At 37.0% G+C, this 15,029-nt stretch overlaps 1 protein-coding gene across 1 annotated transcript in view; it reads right to left on the bottom strand.

Moving 5' to 3' along the window:
- LOC126965188 (protein unc-13 homolog D-like) overlaps positions 1-4,964 on the bottom strand; it is a 47,217-nt gene extending 42,253 nt beyond the window's left edge. Inside the window, exon 1 of the mRNA XM_050808629.1 lies at positions 4,890-4,964. Coding sequence (XP_050664586.1) covers positions 4,890-4,933 — 44 coding nt within the window. The 5' untranslated portion in view covers positions 4,934-4,964. The remainder of the gene's footprint in view (positions 1-4,889) is intronic.
- Between the last annotated feature and the right edge of the window lie 10,065 nt (positions 4,965-15,029).

Genomic DNA, 15,029 nt, shown 5'->3' with positions numbered 1-15,029 from the left:
TCACAGAGCACTGGGTCCCCAACAATTCGAGCTGCTCTGCGTTGCACGCGGTCAAATGGATCGAGCTGATACTGGGGTGCGCCAGACCAGAGATGACAGCAATACTCCATGTGTGGCCGGACCTGCGCTTTGTAGAGCGCTAGTATGTTTGGCATTTTGTCGTTGTCAATATATCAGCCTTCTAGAAACCCAGGAACCGAGGACCTAGAACAATTTGGGGACTAAACAGTGGAAATTTTGAGTATATTTTGTGCACCCGTAATACACCAATAGTGACATAAAAGTTTCAGTGCTTCTGTGCGTGTCAATACAGACGGCGCACCCCACGCCCCCGCCATGTTAAGCCGCGCACTGCGAGCGCAAATCCCCAGCATGAGACGGAACATCACTTTGAACTCACCCTGATGAAGAACCTGTGAATGGTCCGAAATAAGTCAGTACCTAATCCGGCAAACCGTGAGTAGGTTAAGCCGTCTTAAATAAATCAAGTTAATAGGTGTATATTGGGTTTCATTTCTATTTTAATCGTAGCAAATGTATCTCTGAATGAAATAACATAAGATATATTTAGTATATGTAAGGTGAAATAAAATTATAATCATTTAGTATGTTATGTTGTAGCATAAGTTAAAAATGTACCTTTTTACTTAGCTTCATTTATTCATTAATGATACAAGAATGAAAGGAATTGACTGATTATGCGAATAGCTTCTAGTGTGATCAAATGCGCTTTCGTAACCTCGGTCTCCACAAGTGTGAACACAGCACTTAATTAGAGATTCGCACAAAGCATTGTAAATAATCTCTATAAGTCTTAACCTTCCGAAATCGGCAATTACCCCAGGGCACTAGATTTTTCAGGTACATTCGAAAGTGCCGTACGGCACACTACACCCTGACCACGTTCTGACCCGTATTTTGTTTTGAGATGGTTTATTTTGCATAGTCTTATAGCTTGTTTCAATAGCTTTGTAATACATTCACTCAAATCATCCTAATTATCTATTAATACAAGTAAAATAATACGCATTGACAGACCGCTGCACGCGCGCTAGAATAACAGAAGGGTTTTCCGGAAGGATCTATCTTGTACTTTTTTGTCAAGTAAGCTCAAAGACTTGGACATAAGTAATTGGCAGTGTTTTCTCTTATAACGAATCGATGAACTTGCTACGAAGTATTCTTTCTAATATTTGAGAATAGGTGGGGAGGGGAGAATGGCAATAGTCCTATTTTGACAGTTTGCACTCAGTTTTATGGATTGGAGTTATAGCTGATTTCTTAAATACATGTAAAATAATATATATATTTTCATGCGAGCAAGAAGTGCAATTGATGGTAATTGATACGCCCTGACCATTACAACGCTCAGGATTCTTGAAAAACCGAAAACACCCTGAGAAATAAGATCTTTAGTCTCATTTGAACAGTAATTTCACTAGCTGAGGCGCCTTTCAGACCGAAACACAGTAATGCTCACACATTACTGCTCCACGGAAATAGGCACCATTTTGGTACCCATAATCTAGCCGGCATCCTGTGCAGAATAGCCTACCACCAGTAAAACGTAAAATAAATCAATATTTTTTTATGATATATAATTATAAATCAGAATACACAGTTATGATTTTATTATTTTATGTAAGAAGAGCTCTACGTGCAATTACTGAAGACTCACATGTCAAAATTTAATCTTATTTGAGTTCAGAATAAGTTTATTATATTATAACATTACGTGGAACCGCTCTTTCATCAATTCTCAGTACTCATACAAAAGCAAATAATTTTTCGCAATATTAAATATTGTTCTATATCCAAGATATCTATACATATAAATAAAATTGGAGTGTCTGTTTGTAATATTGAAATAACTGTTTTTTACTATGAAAATAAGGGACGCCAATATATATACGGTACTTACGCCAAAATAACATTTTATACAATTTTTGTCTCTCTGTCTGTCTCTTTGTTCCTGCTAATCTGTCAAATAGCTGGACCAATTTTGACGAGACTTTTATTGGCAGATAGCTGATGTAATAAGGAGTAACATAGGCTACGTTTATTTAAGAAACTATCTTTCATTTTAAATATAAAGTTATGTTGCTATGTCCAAGAAACGGTGGAACTCTAAAAACAATTTATATCGCAAAACAATGTTTGCCTGGTCAGCTAGTCAGAAATATATCCATAAGTCCCTGATAAGGAATTAAAGAATTTGAAGGTTAGTAAACGCGTGTAATTTTTATAATATTTAAATTAAAACCCAAAACTTTAAACACACTTTTATCACAAACTAGCTGACCCGGCAAACGTTGTTTTACCATATAAAGTATAATTCACGCGATAGTTTTATAAGTAATAAAATATTGCCTATATTATAGTCTGTACATCATTTTGTTCTATTGTCAATAGTTTTTGCAGCGCACGCAAAAATAGGTTTTCGATTTTACACCTTGTGTTACAAAATAGCAATTTTATTACGGATCCCTAATTTTGAAAAAAAAAAAAACATAGCCTATAGCCTTCCTCGATAAATGGACTACCCAACACTGAAATAATCATTCAAATCGGACCAGTAGTACCAGAGATTAGCGCGTTCAAACAAACAAACAAACACTGCAGCTTTATAATATTAGTATAGATTGGTTTGCATGTGCATGCCTTCAATTGTCGGCTTAGTACTTTTTCCCCATGCACATTTATTTCCACCACAGTAATTATGGCTTAAGCTCCCCCCTACAGCTAATGTTACAATTATATAATAATACTAGCTGACTCAGCAAACGTTGTATTGCCGATACTAAAATCACGATACAAAAGTAACTGTTGATCGTAGATGGGTTAAAATTTGAAGTTGTATGTATTTTTTACTGCTGCTAATAATCAAACAAATTTAAAAAAAAATGTCAAAAATATTAAAAAAAAATCGTGTGGACCACCCTTAACAGTTAGGGGGATGAAAAATAGATGTAGTCCGATTCTCAGACCTACCCAATATGCACTCAAAATTTCATGAGAATCGGTCAAGCCGTTTCGGAGGAGTTCAAAGTTTAACACCATGACACGAGAATTTTATATATTAATTTGTAATACAGATGAAAACATTGATATCTTTCTAAAAATTGTTGATTTTAGATTTTTAAAATAGCACATGTATTTAGTAACGTTGTGCCAACATTTAATTTAAGTACATTTAAACTATTTTAATATATTTGTTTATTTATATAATTCTCAGTGCATAAGTTAATAATAATTATAGGTTAGCAACCTAAGTTACCCGTTAAGTTTGATTTTTATACAACTTCAATATTTAAAATAGATATTTACCAGTAGGAGGCTTCTTTTGTACCGGATGCCGGCTAGATTATGGGTATCACAACGGCGCCTATTTCTGCCTTGAAGAAGTAATGTGTAAGCATTACTGTGTTTCAGTGTAAGGGTAGCTAGTGAAATTACTGGGCAAATGTGAATTGACATCTATATCTTATGTCTCAAGGTGACGAGCGTTTTTCAATAATCTTGAGCGGCGTATCAATTACCATCAGCTGAACGTCTCGTCCCTTATTTTCATAAAAAAAGGTATAACTTCTATTTATCTCCATAACGATTACATCAAGAGGCTGTTAAGGAACAGTGACAAGTAAAACGAATGGCAAGAATCACGCCAACTCCATCTGATTCCAAATCAAATTAAGACTTATTTAGATAAAGCGATTCTCCAATTCAATGAACTGTGGATTCACGAAAGTGTATTGCTGAAAAAAGTCGATTTATTTGGGTTTCTAAAGAGCAAAAACATAATTTTAATCAAGGTCTATTTTTTTCATGTCCATATTGTGCAAAAAAAAAAATTTTAAAGTACATATAAAAATACTTAACAACTTGAGAGATACATAAGTTTTGTAATAATATATCATACTATCTGTTTTTTTATGGAATAGGAGGACAAACGAGCGTACGGGTCACCTGGTGTTAAGTGATCACCGCCGCAGACATTCTCTTGCAACACCAGAGGAATCAGAATCAGCGTTGCCGGCCTTTAAGGAAGGTGTACGCGCTTTTTTTGAAGGTACCCATGTCGTATTGTCCCGGAAACACCGCACAAGGAAGCTCATTCCATAGCTTTGTAGTACGAGGGAGAAAGCTCCTTGAAAACCGCACTGTAGAGGACCGCCACACATCCAGATGGTGGGGATGAAATCCTAACTTGTGGCGTGATATCTATATCCTTCTATCTGATCCGACAGACGTTGTTCTGTACATAATAAATAAAATACTGTCTTTTATGAGATTGTCAATAACATTTCATAGCATCAAGGACTATTTCGTAGAATATGCTCCCTGTTGTTATAATGAAATAGTTTCTCAGCAGAACAGTCAATCCGTGCGTCACTAAATGCTCTCATAGAAAATATGTCCATACAAAACAAATATTGGAAATAAAAGTAATTAAAAAAAATCCGAAATTGAAATAAAAACTGCCCTGTCTCTTAAATTGGACTAACTGCACTCAAAGAAGTAATCCCTTTTAAAATCCGTTCAATAGTTTAAGAGTTCACTGGAAACAAACATCAGGACATTGGATTTATTTTGACGACCCATATAGCCGAATGGTTAGTGACCCTGACTACTACGCTAGAGGTCTCGGGTTCGAATCCCGGTAGGTTCAATCATTTATATGATGAATATGGATGTTTGTTTCCGAGTCATGGAGGTTTATATGTATTTATGTATGTTTAAATAAGTATATTGTATTAAATACTTGTCTTGTATCCATAGTGCAGGCTCTGCCTGGTTTGGGGCAAGATAATGTGTGTAAAAGTGTGTCAATATTATTATTATTATATAATTTAAGGTTATAAAAGTAGCTAATGTAATAAATAACAAACCTCATTTCCTTACTGAAGGGACAGCACCGCCAGAAGGCTCTCATTTGTGACACGAAGCTCAAGCACCGCAGTAGATATTCTAACCTGTGCAATAATTAAAAATGTATTTATGTAGAGTTACTCTTGTACCCACTCGGAGGGCTGTATATAGTCAGAGGTATGTCGCACCCCCATTTAACTGGCCTTATATCTATCTCCTATGTGCCCAATGTCAGAACAACCCAACACTACTTATGGTTATGGGTTGCGGGTTTAATACAGTGCTCTGTGAACGCCTGGATCATTTGGCGTTGCGTAGAGACGTCGCTTCAGTGTGTGTCTTCTACCGCATTTATCATGGGGAATGTTCCGAAGAGCTGTTTCTCCTGGTTCTATCTTCGCACGAGATGCCACAAATTAAGATATCATCCCCACCATCTGGATGTGCGGCGGTCCTCCACAGCGGCGTTTCCGGGACGATACGACATGAGTACCTTAAAAAAAAACGCGTACACCTTATTTAAAGGCTGACAACGCTCCTGTAAATCCTCTGGTGCTTGATCACTTAACATCAGGTGTCCCGTACGCTCGTTTGTCCTCCTTTTCCATAAATACAAAAGTTCTGCCCTGATTCACTGCAACCAATTTGATCTATTGTGATAGCCTCTGTTAACTATAGCTCACTGGTAAGATTGCTGGCGTATAACAAGTGGATGAAGAATTGGACTTCCCAATGATATGCTACGCTTACGAATTAATGGACCACATTCAAAGAGGACGTTTATAGGAGTTTCATCTGCACTATTACAGAATCTACACACTCTACAATCTATGAGACCAAAGATTGAGAGATGTTTGTTTAATCTAATATCATACGATTAAGGCCCGGTATCCACTAAAGCGGAGAGGAGAGAAGATGTCTCATTTGCCTATAGAATTTTGTATCACGTCGAGGAAGGGGTGCGCCCTTTTCCCGCACATCACACACCCGAACCGTTGTTGTGCCTCTCCGTTTTGGTGAAAATAACCAGCCAACTCCGCTGCTTATCTCCTCTCCTCTCCGCTTTGGTGGATACCGGGCCTAACACTACTTAGCACAACTCGGAGGATGCGGCGGCCATACGCCATCTGTCCGTGGAGCTATGTGCCCTGCCCACTGCCACTTCAGTTTCGCAATCATCCGGGCTCTGTCGGTGACTTTGTTGACTCATTTATTATTCGATCTCACGGGGAAATAGCCTTCTGAGCGAAGATGAGCTTTGTCATAAGCCATAATGCCCATAACAACCACGTCTAGGCTTAATTAATATTGTATTTATGTTGCTCTAGTAGCAAGAGTCTAGTAAATGTTGCTCTTAGTGATCCCGTTCCCTTTGCTATTGGACCCAACTTTAACCAAACAGGCGTTAAAGAAAACTAAAAAAAATGATTTTCTTTATAATAAGTATGTGTCATGGAGATTCAATCGTACGTCATACTTTTTTGCTCTACCGGCACCTCGAGAGGCATCGGTAAATGGCCTGCTGAGAAGAAGTGACAATCTGGTCAAGATCGCTGGAATACTTTGGATGAGGGCAGCGCAGAACCAGGTCATTATCCAGCAGTGGAAGTCTTCCGGCTGATTTTATCAGCTTAAATAGCTTGAGTCATATCACCCAACGTACTTGTTAAGGCTGAGATGGTGCAGCACAGGATACAAGTCTCTGTGCAGCCGCAGCTGATGCAGCGCTCTGTCCACAAACTCTCCGAAGCAGTCCGCCAGCCAGCGTTCCTCGTCCCGGGAGGCGCAGGCCGCATCCCCGCTGCCGCTCCCCACCAGTGCCTCACTGGCACGCCATTCACTCTCCAACTCGTTGAGCTGTTTGAACATGTACCTGAACAATACAAACTCTAAGTGAAATACTTTTAGGACCTCAATGAGCGCGCTCCACTCGACCGAATTCGACCACGTCAAAATTCACGTTGACGTCCTGGCATCCCGCAATCGCATGTTTTGCAAGAAATTTCTTGCTTCGCCCATGTACCACTTTGTGGTATCAATTACTGGCTGCTATTTTCCAGAACCGATGCGATTCAGGGATGTACAAGAAAAGAGGATACACCCACCTTAAAGGCCGGCAACGCATCTCTTGACACCTGTTGTTGCGAATGTCCTTGGGTGGTTGCCTCAACACTCCAGCATACCGTAAGTCTCTTGTTTGCCTTCTCTTAAAAAAATGAACTCGTAGAAACAAGTTTTCCAAGAAAAGATCTCTAAAAGCCCCTTTGAAGTATAGTTCATCCAAGTGGTTAGACTCCGCCATTTTTAGAGAACACGAGCAAAACAGAACGGATGTTATTGATTTCCTCGCATGATGTCTACTGCCCCACTTGATCACAATAAAACACTGTAGCCATTCGTAGTACTGCAGAGAATAAGCTCCACAAATTAGCAAAGATTATTTCTACTTTTATAAGATTTTGGGGAAGTATTTTTATCAACTTATTAATATAGTAGGGGAACATGTTGAACCATGGCACTATATTGTGTACTTGTTTCGAAAATTCCTGCGATGTTTAATTCTATTCTGTATATCACTACGGACTATTCAATGTGAAAGTAGTCGCTTATAAAGCCGGTGTTTGGTGTAATCGACGTTAAAAAGTTTTTTGGGGAAAAAGTCAGTATTTTTAATATACTTTGAAGTCTGATAGTTTTCAAAGTTTTTTAAGAGTCACTGGACTTTCATATGCGGTTGGTTCTTTTCCTAAACTAGTATTAAAACAATTATAAAGTTACGAGATTAGTAAACTCAAATTATTTCAATTCCACCGTCTTGTTGAAGTTGGAGTAGTGTTGTACCTCGGTCACTGTCAATCAGTTGTACCTTGGTACATTTAGATGTTGTATCCACATCTTAGTAATATATGCAACCACTAGACATGTTAGTTTTTGGGCCTATCAAGATTTATTTTAATACAGCGGCTAACGAGATAAATGTCTTCAGGTTACGCGGGGAAACCATTAACTATTTCATTACAAAAGTTTAATTTATTAAACTTGTATGAATATCATTTTGATTTTGTTCAGAATTTGCGAGTTATTTTTTGTTAAATATGTCATTTAAACGAATAAAACGGTTTGGTTTTTTTTATGGAATAGGAGGACAAACGAGCGTACGGGTCACCTGGTGTTAAAGATCACCGCCGCCCACAATCTCTTGGAACACCAGAGGAATCACAGGAGCGTGGCCAGTGTCGATGTGTGTTAAGAATAGTTTTGTATATATATTCTATATTTTCCATAAACTACCCCCAATTCCTCTATGTGTCCTAGGTACACCACAATACTGGCCAGGTACATTGGCCATAAATCCCTTTTTTCATTTTAATTATTAAAACACATGCATGTAAGTAAGAAATATACATTTTTGATAAAAATTAAAAAAAAATCTCTAAAATACTGTTCTACACACACAACAACAGTTCCAAAAGGTAGAACAGGTTCTATTAAAAAAATTAAGTGTATTTTCAATATTTAAAAAAAATATCTATATACAGAAATTAAAATATAACTGAATTTCAATTATATAAAATATAATCAATTGTTTTTAACAATTTTAATTGTTATAATCATTTTTATTATCATAGTCCTAAACTGATACTATAGGATGATGGTTACTAATAATTTTGATCCAATTAATGTATACTTTATCATTTTTGGTGGGATAGTGTGTTCGGCGTTCAATAAATCAATCAAAAATATATTATTTCGTAGGTAAAATTGCATAACACCTGAAATATGTATTTTTTTTTCATACAGCTCGTTCGGAAGACAGATATATAGAAGAGAAGAACTTGTAGAAGAACGAGCATGAAACTCTAAGGTTGCTTTTCAAAACAAAATAACAAAAATACTCAAACGTCAACTACTAAATACCTTACGGCCGTTCCCAATATACTATCTACAGAGATAAATTACTACCTTCTACTGTCAATAATCTGAAGCTGTCCCAATATACCTAGCCGATAAGTCATTCTTATCGCCTTATATTGGGACGCGTGAAGTGCAATTTCCATACAAACTTTGTATCGCTGGTAAGCTATACGTCGTCCCATCGACAGACAGCGTGCACGGATATCGTCGATAAGTTTATTCCGACAGAAAAGTCAACGATAGTTACGATTTTTATCTCAAGTAAGAGATAGAATAAATATTGGGAAATGCCGTTACACGAGTTAATTAAAAAAAAATTGAATTAATAAGTAAAAACATAGATATATTTAAATAAAACACTTTTAAAGGATTAAAACGCGTGTAATTGTAAAAGTTACATTTTTATTTTAGTTAACCCGACGTTTCAAGACCTTTCCAGATCTCGTTTTCAGGGTGACTGCAAATGAAGTGAGTCAAAGATAGTATTTGTTATTGAGTACATAGTTATAGTTATTGAGTACATATTTAAAGTACGTATTTATACGTTAGATGCATCAATCCACACCTACCGCAATTAAAATAATTCCATACCAAAAAAGGTCCGAAGTGTTTCAAAGATTTATCGATCTTATAATAATCTTAAACTATATTTTGCACTTGAATCTCTTTACTTGCCATCAAAATCAACAAAGAATAACCATTATACAAGTCTATTATATTTGATATTAGCTTTAAGTTTACGTTTATTGGACTGATATAAAAAGAGTTCCTACAAAGAGAGATTTTTCTTTGTAGTTGACGCGTGTGTGAGACCGCTCCCGGCATACGGAACGCTGAGATTGTTATAACTAATAAACCGTCAAAAACAGGTGCACGTAGACTGGCTTCGGTCACCCGCACTATTAATCATTCGTTGGAAACTGTATCGAGGGCTTTACGTCATCGGTAATGTAATCTACGAGGACAAAGTGAGCCGGACGGGCGTTTATATAAGTGAATCAATTAACCGATCCTGTACATGACTGATATGGTTACTGAAAACATCCTGTGACAGCGAGAACATAATGCAATTATAAATGTACAGCAGTGGTATGACGTAGATATATATACGTATATACCTACTGTGTTGGTTTAGTTAGAAAAGTATTTCGAAAGAGAAGGTTACGTGATAAGTGTTCTAGACAACTTTATATATTTGTTTTTAAACTTTTATCCATACCCATGCTTTAAATGCCAATATTAAAACACCCAATGTCCTAATAAACATTATGTCATCCGAACGAGTGTTATAATGAAATTCAGTACAACAGTATCAACCGTTTTCATAATAACACTCATTTGGATGATATTGTGGTTACTAGCACTGGCTTTTTTAATGTTAGCAGTAAGCTAACTGTTTCAGAATCTTTTATAGAATAGAGGATTCATATTATCGGTGTAGATAAAGTTTTGTATGCAACTGTTGATAATAAGATATTAAAACACGAATGTTTGATTCTTATTATATGATTATTCTTATTATTGTAGATAGTTGATAATAATATCATATGAGTGATTATCTCATTATTATCGATCATCACACTTTATTACACAACAGTTGCATAAATTATCATTGCGGAACGTAAACATTGTAATTAAAGCAAAATTTCTGCACTAGTTGAATCTTGTAAGGCTTCCAAGCCAAATCCTCTCGCAAAATTCGCCATATGGGGGTTTGGCTAAACCCAGTTGTTGAGAACGTCGAGAAATTAACAAATCTGGATCTTCTTCAACACTGTGGCTCACGGCTGCGATGTTTTCAGTTGAACGGCCCAGTCGAATACGCGTTGGTGTTGGCACATTATGTACCGAGCCTGTCGACTCAAATTCAGCGATCAAATTCTTAATAGCGGTCTCAGAAAGACGATTATGTTGTCCGAAAATGTCACGAATTTTACGGAATGTAATTTTAACAGAACCACCATTTTCATTGTGGGCTTCAATTATTTTAATGCGATTTTCGAGCGAAATTTTATTCATTGTAACAATTGCCAAAGCATCTACTACGAATATGTCAAAAAATGAACTGTCAATGCTGTCATGTTGTTGGTGTTGCCACAATTAAGGCGAATGGTAAGCAGAAAACACGCAAACAAGGCATTTTTAGACAAATTTATTAGTGAAATTACACCATTTGGAGCTATGAACACTATTTTATCATATAACACGTACCCTCAAGGTTATTTGTAGGTTTCTAATGTTTGCTGTTGATTATAAGTTAACTCTCCAGAGCTATTTTCAACTACCACTTTTCATTGTAGTTAAACAAGTTTTTTCTCGGCATAACGCATTTGTTTAGTACTATTCTCAGAAAAGGTATTTATATAGCTTGTTCTTTTTTTTGTGTAGGTACATTTATTCAGATTAGTAATCAATAATGAGAATTGTAAGCATATAAACTGTTTGCGCCTGTTAAAATATTACGATTTCCACGCAAGAATTTTGAAAATGTTGGCTTTGTTACATAGATCGCGGGCCGGCAGCCGTGAACTCATATCGCTCAAGGTCGCTAGCATTTAGTGTCGCCTTAAACAACAAAGTTCTTGTTGAAAGACCCTTTATTATGACGGGTACTCACAATATTTTATTAATTTGATGCCGATATTTCGATCCAATTGCGTGAATCGTGGTCGCGGCGGAGCTGACGATGTGAGTGAGCAGTTAAATGAAATGGACATTTGTAAATAATTACTTAAATAAAAGAAGCTGAGTGTGAAAAAACATACATACATACATATTATCACGTCTCTTTCCCGTAGGGGTAGGCAGAGACCACATCTTTCCACTTGCTACGATCCTTACATACTGTTTTGCTTCGTCCACTTTCATTATTCCTTTCATACATGCTCTTCTGTTTAAGGTACTCTTGACCTGGCCTTTTTCAAGACGTCTCTGATTTCATCTCGAAACGTCCGCCTAGGTCTACCCCTTCCAACACTTTCATTCACACTGGCCTCATACACTTTCTTCGTCAATCGTACTTCATTCATTCTCTCGACATGTCCAAACCATCTCAGCATACCTTTCTCAATTTTTGTCACAACCTCTTCTTTCAGACCACAACGTTGTGTGATAAAACACAATATCTAAATTAAAACTTGACTTTTGCATTGGGCTGTCTTATCTTAAGCTCAACATAATTTCATCAGTCAAATGACTATAAAAACGAGATCAAAGATTATGCTAAGCTTACACTAAGCCGAGTTTCACATAAGTACAGTCTGAGCAAAGACTAGGTACGTTCTATAGATCTACGGAATTCTTTTTTATGGAATAGGAGGACAAACGAGCGTACGGGTCACCTGGTGTTAATTGATCACTGCCTCAATCTCTGGCAACACCAGAAGAATCACAGGATCGTTGCCGGCCTTTAAGGAAGGTACCCAGGTCGTATCGTCCCGGAAACACCGCACAAAGAAGCTCATTCCACAGCTTTGTAGTACGTGGAAGAAAGCTCCTTGCAAAACGCACTGTGGAGGAACGCCACACATCCAGATGGTGGGGATGATATCCTAACTTGTAGCGTGTCGTGTGAAGGTGGAATTCGGCGGCAGGAATCAGGTTAAATAGCTCTTGGGAACACTCGCCGTGTTAAATGCGGTAGAAGACGCACAATGAAGCGACATCTCTACGCAACGCCAAGTGATCCAGCCGTTCACAGAGCTTGGTGGTCTTTAGAGATGTTACGCCTTTGACCAGATACCGGATAGATTATTGGTACCAGAACGGTGCCTATTTCTGCCGTGAAGCAGTAATATGTAAGCATTGCTGTGTTTCGGTCTGAAGGGCGCCGTAGCTAGTGAAATTACTGGGCAAATGAAACTTGACATATAGATTATATGCGTATATAATCAAATATTTTCTATGTAAAATCTTAATTAGTACAGATAGAAAGAAGGCTGACTTGGGATCAAGCGGCGCCTCGCTATTGAGCCTGCAGGCTGCGGCGTAGCGTGCGATGGCAGCCTGCAGAGGACTCATGTCTCCCTGCACAGCATGCTGGTGCAGCAGGGTCTGTGCTGCTCCACACAGGTCTCCTTCCCAAGTGTGGCTCTCACTCTCCGCTCCTTCTGCTGCCAGATTAGCTGCTGTTTCCACCTCATGAGCCAGCAACACACCAAACAGTCGCTCGTGCTGGCGTACCTGTGTTCAATAAAAATAAATTCTGAAAGATCTGTATGGAATCTTAACAATTTAATTGACTTTCCTGACTTCAACACGTTAGATATATTTAACTCTAAGCCTAACACTAATAATTCATTACTTTCGAAATATAAGTTTAGCAAATTAAATGTAAGTCTGAATTAACTATAATTCTGACCCAATTTTCTGTTGACAATCACTTTTGCCCTTAATAAAGTTTAAAGTAAGGAACCCTAATTAATTAAGTACTTCCTTTAATAGATTTAGCTAGTATTATAGAATTCTATAAAAAAATAATATGTATTTTACTGCTAAGTAACTGTATTTTACGTTACTGTATATTACAATAATTGCTATTGTTAAAACATATAAGCGAAAACTGTATTGGTATAAACGGTAAGTTTTTCGAATAAAATAAAATAATGTAAAATTAAACAGACGACCTATTTAGCCCAGTAGTTAGTGACCCTGCCTACTGAGCTAGAAGTCCAGGGCTCGAATCCCGGTAGGTGCAAACATTTAAATATGATTGATTTGTTTCCGAGTCATGGATTTTTATATGTATTTATGTGTGTTTAAGTAATTATATTGTATTAAATATATCGTTGTCTTGTACCTGCAGGCAATGCATTATTATTTTAAAGACACCTGGGATATTCATAAAATGTTATTGATTTAGTATATAGTTAAAAAAAATAAAGTCACCAATAACTGCTGATTATTAAAATATCACCCCCAACATAATCTACTCGTGGGGTATTACTCCATCTTAGGTAGTGTAAAGAACTTTTTACATAAAACTGTGTAATGAACTTGGGTTTTTGGAAACACCTTATTTACATTCAGAGAATGGGCGTCTTACTAGAAGTGACACACGTGTGACATCCTTGGTGTTCAAGAGAGCATGCCCAGTGGTGAAAAGAAAACCATCTCCTATTAAAAGGGCTTATAGTACTACAATTTCTTTTAATCTTGCCATTTCTATCGTGCCACTGTTAAAATTAGAATATTTTCATGATTGCGGGCAATCAAGAGATACTCGATGGCTCGTGGCGAGAAGGGGATCTGTGACAGGCAAGTGCGAGTTTTTGAAGGGAAACATCATTGGAAAAGCGATTTAAAAGTCGACGAAACGAAAAAGCGCGACAGTAAAAAAGAAACAGACACATAAATTCATAAGATTTAACGTGGGAGAAAATGAGATGGGAAGCATAATACAGTGATTTGGTACCAGGCGATCATAGTTGAAGAAGAGATTGTCTTAGGTATGACGCGAGTATACCTTAATATACTCTGACGTCATGCGCACGACGTATTACTACATAGATATAAGGAGAACATGAATATAGTTGCGGTGATAGTAATGTCTTCCAGAGCGATTGAAATATCATATGTCATCCTAGCAACATCTACTAGGACTTCATGCACAATGCAGGTTTCACTTCTGACATGTGTACTTTGTACGCACGCAATATTTATCTTTTTTATTTCAGTCTTCTCACAGTTTTGTCACTGTCCAGTCTCTCGATACCTCTTGATAGCTCGGTGCATCACACATTTGGATACTCGTAGTGTTTTGGCCACATGATTGTAGGTGTGCCCTGTCGTAATGTAAGTAACAGCCCTACCAACTTGAGTGGTCTGGCAATCTCAGTTTATTTGCCGTAAAGATAAGTATTTAATACGATAAATAAGGCAATCAAGGCAAAAAAATAATAATAATTTAAACTCAAATTAAAAAGTTGAGAAAATTTTCGCTGCATAAAAACAAACACTACATACACAATAATTATATTATAAAAAAATTAAAAACAATTCAAAGAAATATTATAAAATTATTTATGTTTGTGGCCAGTACGCCTTTTTCTTGCGTTCCGCTAAATTTGTCCATTCGTGTATTTATTGTGGCTCCCTGTAACATTTATTGTTGGATATTACGTAAAAATCAACGCGAGAAAAGTCGCGAGAGCCAATAGTATATACATACATTCATCATACAGCAATCAAGCAAATGTAATAGACACACGGAAACATTTGCATGATGTTTAAATGACTGAGAAAGG

Source organism: Leptidea sinapis, chromosome 6, assembly GCF_905404315.1.
Source record: "Leptidea sinapis chromosome 6, ilLepSina1.1, whole genome shotgun sequence".
NCBI classification, from domain to species: Eukaryota; Metazoa; Arthropoda; class Insecta; order Lepidoptera; family Pieridae; genus Leptidea; species Leptidea sinapis.
This window is presented reverse-complemented; position numbering and strand designations above follow the sequence as displayed.